At 45.7% G+C, this 14334-nt stretch overlaps 2 protein-coding genes and 1 long non-coding RNA gene across 4 annotated transcripts in view; 2 read left to right on the top strand and 1 right to left on the bottom strand.

Annotated features, from left to right (window-relative positions):
• ACAP2 (ArfGAP with coiled-coil, ankyrin repeat and PH domains 2) overlaps window positions 1-10766 on the top strand; it is a 137822-nt gene extending 127056 nt beyond the window's left edge. For both annotated transcript variants that reach the window (XM_019503505.1, XM_019503506.1), the window contains 5 exons: window positions 2643-2830; window positions 3159-3268; window positions 4355-4465; window positions 4734-4795; window positions 10092-10766. In XM_019503505.1, the coding sequence (XP_019359050.1) occupies window positions 2643-2830; window positions 3159-3268; window positions 4355-4465; window positions 4734-4795; window positions 10092-10195 (575 nt within the window). In that variant the 3' untranslated portion in view covers window positions 10196-10766. The remainder of the gene's footprint in view (window positions 1-2642; window positions 2831-3158; window positions 3269-4354; window positions 4466-4733; window positions 4796-10091) is intronic.
• Window positions 7528-9861, bottom strand: LOC109288124. The gene is made up of 2 exons (XR_002095069.1): window positions 9101-9861; window positions 7528-9051 (listed from the first exon to the last, which is right to left on the bottom strand). It is a non-coding gene; the product is annotated as an uncharacterized LOC109288124 (long non-coding RNA).
• Window positions 10767-11740: 974 nt separating the features above from the next.
• XXYLT1 (xyloside xylosyltransferase 1) overlaps window positions 11741-14334 on the top strand; it is a 27260-nt gene continuing 24666 nt past the window's right edge. Inside the window, exons 1-2 of the mRNA XM_019503069.1 lie at window positions 11741-11758; window positions 13692-13844. Of these exons, the coding sequence (XP_019358614.1) occupies window positions 11741-11758; window positions 13692-13844 (171 nt within the window). The remainder of the gene's footprint in view (window positions 11759-13691; window positions 13845-14334) is intronic.

Genomic DNA, 14334 nt, shown 5'->3' with positions numbered 1-14334 from the left:
GGTGCCTTCCCCCTAGGACATGGCTCACCTCTGAGTTGTCTCATCCTCCACACCCAGGGGCATTTGGTCACACATGGAAGGTAGTTCAGCCTGCAAAGCCTTGAGGACTGTTCCCTTCCATCAAGGCTGACAGGTTTCACCAGCCATCTCTGGGAGCTCTTACTCTTGCCTTCCTGTGTGGGGCTGACCCTTTTGAGCTTTTCCCTCATGCTTGGCCCTCACCACAAGTCTGAGTGGAAGTATGAAGTGCATGGATTAAATGCACAACTCTTATTTTCTCCTTATCCCTTGTCACACTGAAATCCAGCCAGTTGAAACCCCCTTGGACACACTGCAGTATTGCCTAGAAGAATCTGGCTCCCTGATCCCCCAGAGCCAGTGACCTGGTCTGTGATTGGCCTGCAGCAAGTGGAGGACACAGTTCAGAGCTTCCTTCCAGGCAGGACAGCCACTGCAGCCCACTGGTGGATGGCTGTGAGCCTGCAGTGGGTGTGGAAAGTGCAGTGTGGCACCAAATACCAAGGTGTTTTCTTCTTCCCCATCCTTGCTGTGGTCTCTCTGAGGGCTCTGGGCAGAGACTGGAGGTTCTCTGGAGCAGCCAAGCCTACCTGTCCTTTACCTCTCTTTCCTGGACCCCAGGGGTTGCCTGTTCACCCTGCTGAAATGAGGGGCAGCCTCAGCTTCCAGGTCATGCTTCTTAGCATGGTTTTCCAGCCGTTTGCAGCAGTTCAGGCTGGGGACCTTTTCTGCCATGAAGACTCAGCAAATCCTTTGACCTGGAAGGGCACAGTCTCAAGGACCTTTTCTTTCTGCTAACGTTGCTGTGACCGTGCTTCATTTGGGAAATGTGCACAGTTATGTATTTGTTCCTTTGATCTCCAAAGGTTTAGGTTACTGTCCATCGTGATTTAACGGGTATGTTGAGAGCCTGGTGTTTGTCTGCCTCTGTTAGACACAGCTGGGCCTCACAGGTCTGCTGCAGTGCATGTCTTCTGTCCTGGGATCAAATGAGAATCCCCCTTTGGCTGTTTGGTGTTGGCCTTGCTTTATATTCTGGTCTCAGATGACACGTTTGCTGCTGTTTTCCTGCAGTTCTTTGGTCTGTTCATTGCTACCTTGGTTTGCTTTTATTTAAAGCTTTGGTAGTTATCCATGACTGCTCCAGTGAGGCTTTGAGGCACTCTGTGGCATTTCTGTACTGTTCTTCCCTGTGTTTTTCAAACTTTCTCTTCTGCTCTGATGCCCTTGTTTTGCTTGGCTGTATTACTCAGGTAACCATCTCAAGTGCCTTTGCTGTATTGGTATGCAGGGTCTCTTATGGCCTGGTCTTGGAATAAATGTCCTGTTTTGCAGCTGGCTTCTCTAATGGTGCCTGTGATTTCAACACCAAGTCTGCATGTGCAGCCTCCAGAGCCACTGGGGGAGCAGAGCCATGTCTAGTCTCCCTTGGGCCATGGCTCTGTTGTAGCATGGTGGTGAGAGGCCCAGAAGCCGCATCCATCATCCTCACAGCTGTCTGTTGTCTCGTAAGTCAGAGCTGAAGGGCTGCATCCAGGTGTCAACTGTGAGTCCCCATATTTTGGCCTCTGAACCCCATCAAGGTTGTGCCTCCTCCCCTGTGCCTCTCCTCCCCCTGTGACGGTGTCACGGGACTTCCTAGGCCTTGTACACACTTGTTCCTTGGGTGCAGTACCTATGGACCGGAATCAGAGCCAGGTCCATAGGAGTGTGGCTGTGCCAAAGCATCTGCAGTCTTTTGCATTTGTTCTTTTTCTTTCTTTAAAATGCCTCCACATTTTCTTCTTCAAACCCCACTGAAGAAATTGCTGCCTGACCACGCTCCAGTGTTCCTCTTCTGCAGGCTCACAGCTTTTGTGCTGTGTGAGGCTGTCGGGCGGTGGTCCTCAGTGGTTTCTAGCCTCCTCTTGCCTCTGTGTAGTAGATTTGCAGGGCAGTCATGTGCGGTTCCCTGTGTGTGTTTTGTAAAGTGTTGTTGCGTGGGCTCCCTGTCATGGCACAAACTCAGGTTTGGCTCTTTGCCCAAGAACCATTTCCTGGGCTGAGAGTAGCCAGACACTGTGTGTCCATGTGCCGGCTGATACGTTTGCAGAGCAGTTTTACCTTTCTGTGCTGAAAACTGTACCTTGCACTTTGTAACTTCTTTGTATTGGACTTAACTAGGGGGTTACTTTAACTCCTTTCTATTGGATTCTCTTTATAGCAAGTTTCTGTGTATTGCTGTATAAGAAATCTTAGAGCTATTAAGATATCTTTCTAGCTTGTACCTTGGAGGGAAAATCACATTAGAGAACAAGAACTGCAGCCAGGTAAAGTCATATGGGGTAGCTGGATTGATTTAATGGTGTTCACAGTTGCTAGTAACGTGAATACTGATGTTTTTGTGGTGGTTATTCATGGTATTGAAAGAGTGGCTGTTACCAGCTATTGTAACGCAGCGCTGGGCCGATGTCCCTTATGCCGGGCTTTTGGTGGCTCAGACCCCCGAGTTTTGCAAAGGCCGGTTTTCTGCATGCCATAGGTGCAGCATTTGTCACGTGGATGTATTTGTCTGCCAGGTCTCAGGTCACTGTGTCAGTGTCAGTATTTACAGGTAAGTGTCTGTCTGTCTGTGTGTCTTTCAGAAGGAGAAAAGCAAGATGCTTCTGTGGTCTGCAGTTCTAAGCAGCTGCATCCTGGATTGCAGCTTTATCATGCTGCCTACAAGAAGAACCTTCCTGACATGGCAGAGGCATTGGCCCATGGGGCTGAAGTAAACTGGGTCAATATAGCAGAAAACAAAAGCACCCCATTGATTCAGGCAGTGCTAGGGGTAAGTGATGCACAGCACGGATGTTTCTGGGTCTCTGTTAACAGTGAATCACTTGCCTTGCTAGCTTGTGATAGTGTTTGATCTGTGGTGCCAAAGTGGGCTCATGTTGTCTCTCTTCTTCAAAGTTGCTTCTGAGCATTGGTTTCCGTTAATGGCCTGGTCGGGACTGTGTACCCTGTTAGTGCTTAAATAGATAACATTTGGAGCCACGTCCTTCTTTCTTTCCTCGCCGTATGAGGTGATGTGATTCTGTGATTCACATGCTTCTAGATTTGTCTCTTCTTCGAAAGGCTTGGTGCTGAATTGGCCTTCTGTTGTCATTCCTCAGGGCTCATTAGTTACCTGTGAGTTCTTGCTGCAGAATGGTGCCAATGTGAACCACAGGGATGTGAAAGGAAGAGGACCGCTGCATCATGCCACAGTCTTGGGACACACTGGGTAATGCTCTCTTGCAGTACTTGTAAAACAGCCATCCTTTTCTGAAGACATGCCTCTTGCAGTTGCTTGGTATTTGCATAGACTCTGAATCCCTGCACTGCTTCTCCCCAGGACATCCTGCTGTTTTTCACACCTTCAGGATGAAATGCGGCTACACACTAGTAGTCTGATTCATTACCGTACTGGAAACAGACGGTCATGTCCCTTCCCTAAGAACTGTCGTTCAGCAATGTTCTGTCATATGTTCCATCCCACCCTTCCATCACCTGCTGCTGACAGTGAGGGAAGTAAGAAGCTGACAGAACCACTGCAGAGGCGGCTAGGATTGTGCCTTGTTCACTTTGTCCACATGTGCTGCCTGCCAGTGCACCTCTGCACTGTGTTTCCAAAGCTCTTAACACAGTAGGGCCCTGATATATGTTTGAAGCCTCTACGTGCTCCCTCTGCAATCAAGACCATAATAAACCATAATCTGATGTGCAGCACCCCTGCTGCTTGCCTGGGTATATTTTTCTCAGAAATAGAGACCCCCTGCTCCCCCATTTAGCTTTGCCAAAGTGTCCTCCTGGCCTGGGAGAGTTTTGGAGGAAGAAGAAAATGTGTCCAAAGCCATTCCTCATGGAGGTGAAGTGCTCCCAGAGGCAGGTGACCAAGCAGGATTTCAGAATATTAATTCTGCAGTGAGTGCAAGCAGACAGCTGATGCTCTAGGTTTTTAGGCATGCTAGTAATCTCTGGTTTTATGCTGCTTCATAGCTGTTGTCAAGCAGCTTGTTAGAGATGGGTGGAAGTCTCTTTCTTGGTCCTCCCAAATGCAGTGGTGAAGGGGAGGGGAGCCCATTGCAGCAGTTTCCAGCTCTTCGATTCAACTGCGATTCCACCCTGCGGCTAAGCGCTGATACCCTTCACTGTTAAAATTTTAGGTAAAGCTGATGGATTTAAACTGAGTCACTCAGGTTGGCAGGAAAGGGCTCAAGATGGTTCAAAACAACTGAAATAATTTGAACGAGTGTAGTGAGTCCACTTGATCTACAAAGTCTCTCTTGTTCCTGGTGAAAAGTGTTCTATAATGCTGTTTCTTTAATAGGCAAGTGTGTTTATTTCTGAAACGAGGCGCAAACCAGCATGCCACAGATGAGGAAGGGAAAGACCCCTTGAGTATAGCTGTAGAGGCTGCAAATGCAGATATAGTAACATTGTAAGTATTTTTTGTTAAGATTCTATCTAATTTTTTTCCTTAGGCTTATAGCATGAGACAAAAACACACAAGAAACTTTGGGTGGGTTTTATATAAAAATGGTCAAGAACTAAAGACATTGTGAAGAGAGAGTGCAGTATCCATTGGATAAACTGAAATAAGACCTTTGCCTCTTTCACTGGTGAAATTCAGAAATGTGTTTTTAAATATTTTTTTCCTATGTTTTTCAGTATAATCAAATAACTTTCTCATCTTTTCTAAACCATAGGTTACGTTTAGCAAGAATGAATGAAGAAATGCGTGAATCGGAAGGACTTTATGGACAGCCAGGTCAATACTCCACTAATAACCATACTGAGATGCAGTATAAGAAATGCATTCAGGAATTTATCAGTTTACAATTAGAAGATTCATAATTTTTGAGCAAAACTGAATTAGTTTGGTACTGTAATGTTTTATAGGCAACATCTACATGTTAACATTTGATTGGAGTTGACTGCTGCGTACTCTCCCAGATCACTTACTTGTAGGCCGAAGAGGAGGGTGTTTGACATTTACCGTGGTAGTGGTGCATGTTAGCACAGCTGTAGCCAGTCATTGCTGCTGCTGCCTACCGCAGCACTGGTGGAGGCACAGCCCTCAATGGTTGACAGTCCATTGAGAGCCAGGCGATGTTAGGCTGCACCTGATGGACTCCACAGCTGCCGTCGTCTCCCTGGATTGTTCAGCCGACATCGAGGAGTTAATCTTATTATTTCGAATCGATGTCTGTTCTCTCCATTATAAACCCTTTTCCTGAGGCCCATACAAATTATTCATGTGAAATCACTTCACTTCAGGCAGGAATGAGAAAATGAGGGCTGCTTTGCAGAAATAAATGTTAAAACAATGTCTGTTTTTAAATTGTACAGATGTTAAGATGTTAATTTTTGAGACACATTTTTGCATATACAGAACTCAACCAGTTTTTACAAAAAGTTAGTTGGCATTTGGTCCAATTGGTATTAGAAAGCAAAACGTCCCACTTGGCACATCTGTACAAAAACCTCATGGGTGAACACTGCTTGTTTGCACCTTTTGTCTTGTTACACAAGCTGTGCCTACCACGACACACGTTCATAAGAGTCATATCTAAACTAATGCAAAAAGTGTTAACAAAAAGCAGCGACTGGAGAATTTGCAATCCAAGCTGGAGTTAACAGCCAGTCAGAGGCCATCATCAGGGAGCCTAGCTGAGGTAAAACCATTTTCTGGGCTTGTTCCTGTCCAGCACTGAGCACTTTGGGCCCAGACCAGCAGTCCTCAGGCCTGCTCTGTTGACTTCACAGGGACCACTCGCATGTGAGTGCTTTGCAAGATTAGGGCCACAGTGCTCAGCATCTTGCAGATTGGGCTCTGTGCCAGCAGGCCACTGGAGCACAGTAAGTCTGCCTAATAATCCTGTGCCCAGAAACCCAGACTTGTTTATTTCATAACTAGCTTTGGGCTAAGATTGGATATTCAGCCACAAAGACGCTCAGACATTTGAAGTGATGTTGCTGTGATAGTCCAGGAAAGATGCAAGAGTTCTTGTAGGTGATATCTTTTATTGGACCACCTGCATGGTTGGGACAGACGGAGACAAGCTCTTGGGTATCACAGTACCCATTGTCAGGTCTCGAGGGAGGAAGGGTACTGTGATACCCAAAACCTTGTCTCCGTCTATCCCAACCATGCAGGCAGTCCAATAAAAGATATCACCCATAAGAATTCTTGCCTCAGACACTTGAGTAATTTTTGTAGAACCCAGGATGACTTGCTAACAAATATTAATGGGTTATGACACAAACACGAAAGTGTCTGCCAGCTGTAAAGTGACACAGGCTACTGCTCTGCAGAGTAAAAGAGAGACCGCCCACTCCCTCTTGAGTGGCTGTTGTTCAGCCTGTGACACTGGTTGCCAACACAATGCATCCCACTTTTCATGGCACACTAAAAGATAACAGTACCCAGTGATCAATCTCATATTTGTTTTAAAGTGAAAAGAAATTCCACCCTGATTTCAAAGAGCAGAACACATTTGCTTTGAGGGAAAGTCAAGTAAATTGTAAGGTATTTTAGATAAATTTATTAGCATATGAGAGATGCGAAAGCATTATTAATCAAATTGATGTTACATGTACAGAAGTGAGTTTTGTTACTGAATGTTACAGGACTTGCTTTGATTTTCTTTTGTTACAAAAACAGGCAAACTTTGTTTTCCTAAAAATCATTGAATGTCTAGACTTTAACTGGAGCTGGTAAAAATGGAACATGTTTTTCCTTTTTTGTTTGTGAAATCTGTGTAGAGATTTTTCACTCAGTTGGAAAACTCAAAGCAAGTAAGTTATTCCTCAACAGTTTTAGTCTGATCTGTCCATGTTGCAGTAGCATCTAGAGGTTGCACCTGAGATCAGGTGGACACTGTGTGGACAGAGAGCGTGAATCCCTGATTGGCCTGAGCAGGCAAGATGGACGAAGGGAAAAAGGTGCACAGAGAGCAAGTGATCTGCCCAGGGTCTGTGGGTCCTGGGTAGACTGAGGAATAGACCTTCATCTTCCTGCCTGTCACTGCTAATACTGACTCCATGGACAGACTGGGACCTGCTCTGTTGGGATGACTCACTTTATTATTTTTTTAATATAAATAATTATTTGAATGTTTTAAATATTTGCCTGACAAAAGTGCTGTGTGACTGTACCAGTCTGAGCACAAAATCTAGTCACCTTTGTGGTGGTGATGAACAAAAAAAACCTGCTTAGTAGCAGAGCAGGAGTTGGCATAGCAGATGTATCCTAATGTCAGGTATATCCTCTCTGTCTAACACTCTTCTTCAAAGCTGGTTCCAGAAGAGATGATGATAAAATACTAGCTGGTTTATTAAAGATCCTGTGGCTGGGCAGTACGAGAGGGCAAGGGAGGGGGTGGGGGGGTTAAAGAGTGCAGCCCATAATGGTGAAGTTAAGTGAAATCGGCATTCTGTATTTTAGCGTACAGTCAGTGAAAACAGTGATTAGTGTAGCTAGTAGCATCGGTATTTCTAGTGTAAAGATATTTGATTGGTTTGAGCTGTTGAAGGAACATACTCATTACTTTGCATGGTACAGTGGGTCTTCCAAAATGTACTTCGTATGAATGGGTACCAGCTGACTAAAGCAGCTTGTTCTACAAAACGTGCATTGGTGGTGGTAGAAGCCATACATGCTATTGTACTCTTCCATGTATAATACCTGAGAATGCTCACCTTCTGGTGCTACAATCTAGTCAGTATTTCGTAATAGCATCTGCTACCCTTTTTTCCTGTTTTCCTCTCATGTTCAGTGTGTGCCTTTTTAAGTTACTTTGGCGTTGAACAGTACAGCAGTGCTATAGTATTTTTGTATTAAGAATCTGCACTTTAGCTACAATAACAGTGCTTGGAAATCAGTTTTAAGCATTTTAAAATACTATTTACAATGTTTACAGTACTGAATATTTTAATGCAGCATACAAACACGAGGGGCACTTTATTTTACTCTTCTATTTTTGTATGTGATAACTTTTATCATCCAAAACAGCCAAAAATAGAACCAAAAAGTATCTTGCAGAACTAGCTTTCATTCGAGTGAACTTGAAAGAACCAAATGTGTTTAACTGAAGTGCAACATAGTCCATCTGTGGGATCCATTTCCCTTTGTTTCTGTTGGATTAATAATGTAATCACATGCATTAGACATACTAACCTCGACTTTGTGTTCTTCCATATCTGTTCTCTTGATGAATTTTCATGACTTCTGTTTTATGATATGCTTGTCTCCCAGTGGAAGCAATTATCAGAAGCTGTAATGAACAAACCCGTGCCATGTGCCTGTTGCAGTTCTAGAAAAAGTACTTGGAGCTTAACCTGAGGACTGAAAAGGGAATTTCAGTACAAAGAAATTCCCTTCGATTAAATCTGTTGGTGATTTAACTTATTCTTTGAAACCAGAAAGAATTATTTTTGATTTATTCATATACAAATCTTGGCACTATATTTTAAATAGTTTGGGCAAATCAGTTGTCGTATTTGAAAATGTATTTTCAAATAAATGCACCACTAACTCCACATACGGAGGAATGATATAGGTTTGGTACTGGAAATTCATGTAGGATATTATGGAAAAACAATCTTTACTCTAGTCCTGTCCCATACAGGCTCTGTGAATTCATTTAAAAGAATACTGTTTAGAGATGGAGGGAAACGTTTACATTCACCCACCCTCCTCATCTCCTCCCCCACCATTAAAAGGAAGGGAGGCCTGCATGGCAGTAGAAGTGAACTGGGGTTTGGCGATTTCCTGCCCCCTTTAGATATTCAGTACACACTGGAGCTGACAGACGGGGAACAAAAGTGCTTGGGCCTTGTGCAGTCTACAACTACTTTGTTTGTGGGAAGAGGATGGGAGGCTCCAGATGGCTGTGTACCTCTAGAGTCTGTTAAGTTTATTGGCATGTGCTTGCCATGTGTTTAGCAGCGGGGCTTCAAGTGCATTTTTAAATGAAGCCTATGTGCAAGCACTGTGCTGGAATGGAGCCACGATGCCCAAACCTGCTAGATGATCTGCTCAGGTCCCTTCCGACCCTAGAAACTATGAAACCCGCTTTGAAACGATTGCTGCCAGGGATGGAATGGATTTGAAATGGGCAGGGGGCTGCCGCTGGCAAACAGTCATGCGAGTGAAGCAGAGGTAGCTCCAAAATGTAAAGATGTGTGTTCCCTCATAAGCTAGGGAAATGCCCATTGAGTGAAGAAATAAACAGCAACACCCCATCGCCCCGACTTGTTGTGGTATTGAAGATGCGACTTGGCTGCTCTTGTGGATGGGGCAGGGAGCTGCAGAAAAGACTAGGTGGAACAGTCCACCTCCCTCTTCGTGTCCTGATATTGGAAAGGGGGGTTGCTCAATTGGTGTCAGGAACTAAGTCCTTTTAAACACTAACTGAAGGGCAGAAGGAACTGATGAAAAGACACTGCTAGCTGAAGGCCCTTGGTATAGTGTTGGGATATCCTGGAGTATGAGACGAATGTTGAATATTGCATTTAAATATGGTGCCATGTTACTGCAGCAACAATGCAGCGTTCCAAACATGAATTTGCAGTACCATAGGAATGTTGCATGCTCCTTGTTACCTTACAAGCTCTCAGGCTATGAGAGGACATTTTTTCTTTAGTCCTTTCTTTATGCCATACCTCTGTTTTCATGAAGAGAGCCTATGCCAGGACTTCCATTTTAATAGAATGATTTTGCTTTTTATCTGTTAATTAAATGTGTTTTTCTTTTGCGTTGCTTTAAAATGCTTGCACCTTTCCTTCCTAACTTTGAATTTTCCTCTGGCAGCCTTTGAGGTACTATTTCAGGTATAGTTTGGCTTTGTTTCATTTGCTTTTACAAAATATGCATGTCATTTAACCAGTCTCTTTCAAAGACTTTGCATCCATCAGTATCACTCCACATATAAGCCATCTACTATACGTGAACGTTGCACAGTAATTGCTAGGACGGTGGGACATTTGTGTGAAGATGCATGATGTGACCTGTTTTGATGAACATGTTAAAACTGTTTCCCTGTTTTTCTCTTTCTGTGCAGGAGATGAAATTTATCAGGACATTTTCCGTGACTTTTCCCAAATGGCCTCCAATAATCCAGAGAAGCTAAACCGTTTCCAGCAATCAGATTCACAGAAGTCTTGAATGTCACAGCAGGAAAAGAACTAAACCTGATCACTCGTTCTCTTATATGTATAGTGCAAGTCTTTTTAAACAGCTTTAACTATATGCATTTTTTTAGTAGTCAGTAGTCTAGATAAAATGACCACTCTGATGTGGCCTGCGGTAGTGGCAGGTATGGGGAGGGGTGAAGGATTGCTGACGCTGCTGTCCCCGTAAAGCACTTGCCTCTGGAAGGCAAGGGCCAACTTACCCGTCCCATCCCTGATTTGTGGTTGTGGGGAGAGAAACCTGGCAATCTTTTCCTGAGCATCCTCTCTCTACATCTGCCAGTGATAGAAAATATCCTCTGCTCCCCTTGCCAACAGTGCTCACAGACATGTGTTGCTAACAGCAGATAATGAGAGTTGATGCAAGTTCTGTCACCGCTTAACCTTCCCGCTAATGCAGGCCACTGGCGGTGACTGCTGGTCAGTCACTCCGCGGGTGAATGTATGATCTGGAGGACCAGACGTTGCATGGAACAGCCGCAGCCAGGAAGGCTGCCTTTCACCAAGCAGCTCTTGATATTGCTCCCAGTTCAGACTAGTTTGAACACTTGCAGGTAATGCAGCCATCCTGAATTTAGCCTGCTTGATCCCTTGTTGCAGCACGCTGTAAAGTAGGCAGCATACACACACACATATATATATGTGTATTGTTGTATTGTGCTGTTCCTGCAGAGTAACAACACGTGGCATTGCCTAATGGCATTGTCTTGGCATCGAGAGGAGCTTTCTCAGCAAGCCCTGCTCTGCCTTCTGCAGATGTGCATGGTATGTACGGTTTCCCACTTGGATGTGTGCGTCTGTTGTATAACGGATAGATAACACACACCTGCACTGTTCCTGATGCTCCGTCTGTCGGGACTTTGAACAGTAAGGCTCGTTTCTAGGGAGCACCATTAAACTACTGTAAACTTCCTGTGACCTGCTCAAACTAGTTACAGCAACGTGGTATCTTGCTGCTGAAACTTATTTTGGAAATAAATTGGGGGGGGGGGTTGTTTGTTTTTTAACAATTAGCTTGGTTCAGTGTGAGCAGGTAAATTTGGAATTAAGTCTTTCCTGGCACATTTACATTTAAACTATTCCAAGATATTTACCACTGTGCATTAAATAGGTAATGAAAAATAACATCTATGGAAGGTCCCTGATACCAGATTAGATACTTGTATTATACAAAGTGTCGTGTTGATAAGCATGCTAAGTAGCTGAGTTTCACAGCATATAATCTGTGCTTCATGTGTAACCTAATTACTTTAGGAAAAGTAAACTCAGCCCACTGTTTAAACTGCATTTATTTTGGAAAGTAGTAAGTTTTATTATTAGAGAATACTCCTTATAGATGAGTTTCCTAAGCTTTTAAATTGGAATGACTTCCTGTACAATGATAGCATGCCCAGTGATTGCTAATATTGAAATATCCTTCTGTCTTAAATTAGGAGGTGTTAGAGAATATAAGCTTCTCTGTAGCTGGGACAGTGTGAGATGCACCTAGTGCACATTGCAGATATACAGTAGTAAGAACATGGTCTTGGCACTACAGGTGAGGGTGGGTGTATGTTGAGTGTGACGGCTACATTAAAGCAGTTTGAAGCTTCAGGGCATAGCTACCCTCTTTCTTTCTGTCACAGTAAGACATCAAGTCTTTTCTCTAAGATGCCCTGTATCAGACCTCCCCCTTGGACCACAGGTAGCATTTCCTTTCTAGTCTCAGGGGACCCCCTGCTTAAACTCACAAGAGGATTTCCTCTAAAGCAAAGGCCTTTCTCGCCTTGCGGCTGTGGGGGGGTGCTTCTGCTGCACTCTTGCCTGCCTGGGCAGCACGTGACCTCACTTTTTTGTAAGCAGCGTGTGTGTTCATGCCACACTGTAACCTCTGCTCTGGCTGGTACTGATGGTCAGCGTTCCCCACGGCAGGTTCTGTCAGTGTGTTTGGGCAGGAGGCGGTGGGGTTGGACTGGTTTGCAGAGCAGGGCTGGCAGCTCAGACTGTGCAGTTTTGCTCCCTGACCCCTTAGGTACACAGATGTGTACAGTAAGATGTGTTTGCTGAGAGAGCATTTTCTGTCTGACCAGCCCTGGCAGAAACAAATGCGTAGTTTAATTAATACATGTCAGCCTCACCAGGTGGGGGTGGCTCCCAGCCCCCCTGGGATGCTGTAGCTTGCAGGATCAAGAGCACGGCTGATCCAGGCCTTCAGAGGTCTGCATTTGCCTCTGAAGTGCTGGCTCATGTGCTCCTGTTCTGCTCAGCAGCAGCAGGGAACTTCCACTCCTGCCACAGGGTGCATCTGAATGTCACTTGAACTGTATGCAATAAAAGTCCATTGTGCATTGAGCCACGTACCAAATAAAGGGAAACTTTACATCCCGTTCAGGCTTATGCCACACAGATGGACTATCATTGGCCTTCATTTGTGCAGAAGGAAGAGGCTGTTGTTTTTTCACAATTAAAAAGCAATTGATTATTATAATCTTACAACTATGTGAATATCTAGTACTGGGGTTGCCACTGAAGGAGGGTCTGACCTTCATCTTGGGTCAGAGACTCAGCACAAAAGAGCACAACCTCCGTTCCCCTGCCCCTCCCTTTTGGAGGTGTAGGTTACTCGCCCAACTTGCTGATGAAACTTGGGCTACAGTGTCTCTATTAAAATGATTGGTATTTGTTTTGTTTTTAAGGCTGCTTGTTTTGTATTGGTGTTGGTATAATGCACATGAATTCAGGTATTTCTGTTCTACTGCATCGTACTGTTTGACATACTGAAATCATTATTATGTTCCCACAATTTTGAGTGACTCTGTCAGCAGTCCGAATTCTTGCTTTAGCGTTACAGGCTGCGCACACGGATGGCATTGGAGCGCACGCTTCAGTTGCTTGTGAATGCAGGTAGATCGCCGCATCCTTTCCTGTTCAGCAAGGACCTACTCCAAGAGCTCGCTGGAATTGGGGCACCTTTCCATGGACTTTGGGAGTTACAGATTGATCGCACAGTGATGATTTTGAACGTTTTTAGTGTTTTGAAAGATGCCACATGAATATTGTATCTTATCCCCTACCCACCTTGAAAGTGTATTTTGAGTTGTTTTATATACAGGCAGGGTTGGTCTCTTGGTCAGTTGTCTATAAAATAGTCCCTCACTCTGCATCAGGCCTTGTCCACAGCATGCCCCAGCTGTTAGAAATTACTTTATCATCATCATCTTACAGCACTACAAAAAATGTGAGACCTAACAGCGCAATGCTTGCTGCAGTGCTTCCGCTGTGTGCAGGGAAGCACCAGGCTCTACCTTCTTAAACCCAAAAAGTGCATGGGAATGATGCATTTTAGTAATGACATCTCTAAATAGCACAGGGATGGCAGGTGGGCCAGTCCCTGGAGCTCCAAACAATCTGGCATGAAAAGGCTGATGTTACCCAAAGGACTGAACTGATGCGCTGACATACTCTGTGACTGCCCCTTTGTCCCCTCCCAGGCGGGGAAGCATCTTTCCCGGATCAGGCAGAGCGCCTGGGCAGGGAGCTTCCTTGCCAGCGTTGGCAGCGTCCTGAGTCAAGCATGTCTGCACATGCCCCTGCACCCTGTGACAACAGGGACACCCCGCGAGGTGCGGGTATCGCGGGAAAAGGTGAAGGTCTATCTCACTGTGTTTTCCCCCTTACTCCGTTCTTACCACGTGGCATCTTCCCCTGGAAGGAACGGGGGGTGGGGGGTGGGAGGAGTCCCCACTTTGTTTTACCGTAAGTTCAGCAACTCCCCGGGCCGGGCCCGGGCCCGTGCTCGCGGGGGCGCGCAGCCTGCCGAGGGTCAGGCTGTGGCCCAGGAAACACTGCCCTCCCCGTGCCCCTGCGGGCGGGGTCGAGCCGCGCGCTTGCCCCCGACCGCGTGGCCGGGATCGCCCCGCCCCGTCGACTCCGCATCGCACGGGGATGTCGCGTGTCCCGTCCGTCGTTGGCCCGGGGAGAAGCGGGTCACGTGTCGTTGCTCCGTGGTGCACGGACTTCAAACCCGGCGCGGATTAAACACGCTGCAGGCTGCCGCACTGCGCCTGCGTGCGGCGGGTCTGGGCGTCTGCCCCGGGCTGAGGGGGCGGGGTCGCGCGGAGGGGGCGGGGCCGG

This window comes from Gavialis gangeticus, unplaced genomic scaffold, assembly GCF_001723915.1.
Source record: "Gavialis gangeticus isolate Ggan-Ray unplaced genomic scaffold, GavGan_comp1, whole genome shotgun sequence".
NCBI lineage: Eukaryota > Metazoa > Chordata > Crocodylia > Gavialidae > Gavialis > Gavialis gangeticus.
This window is presented reverse-complemented; position numbering and strand designations above follow the sequence as displayed.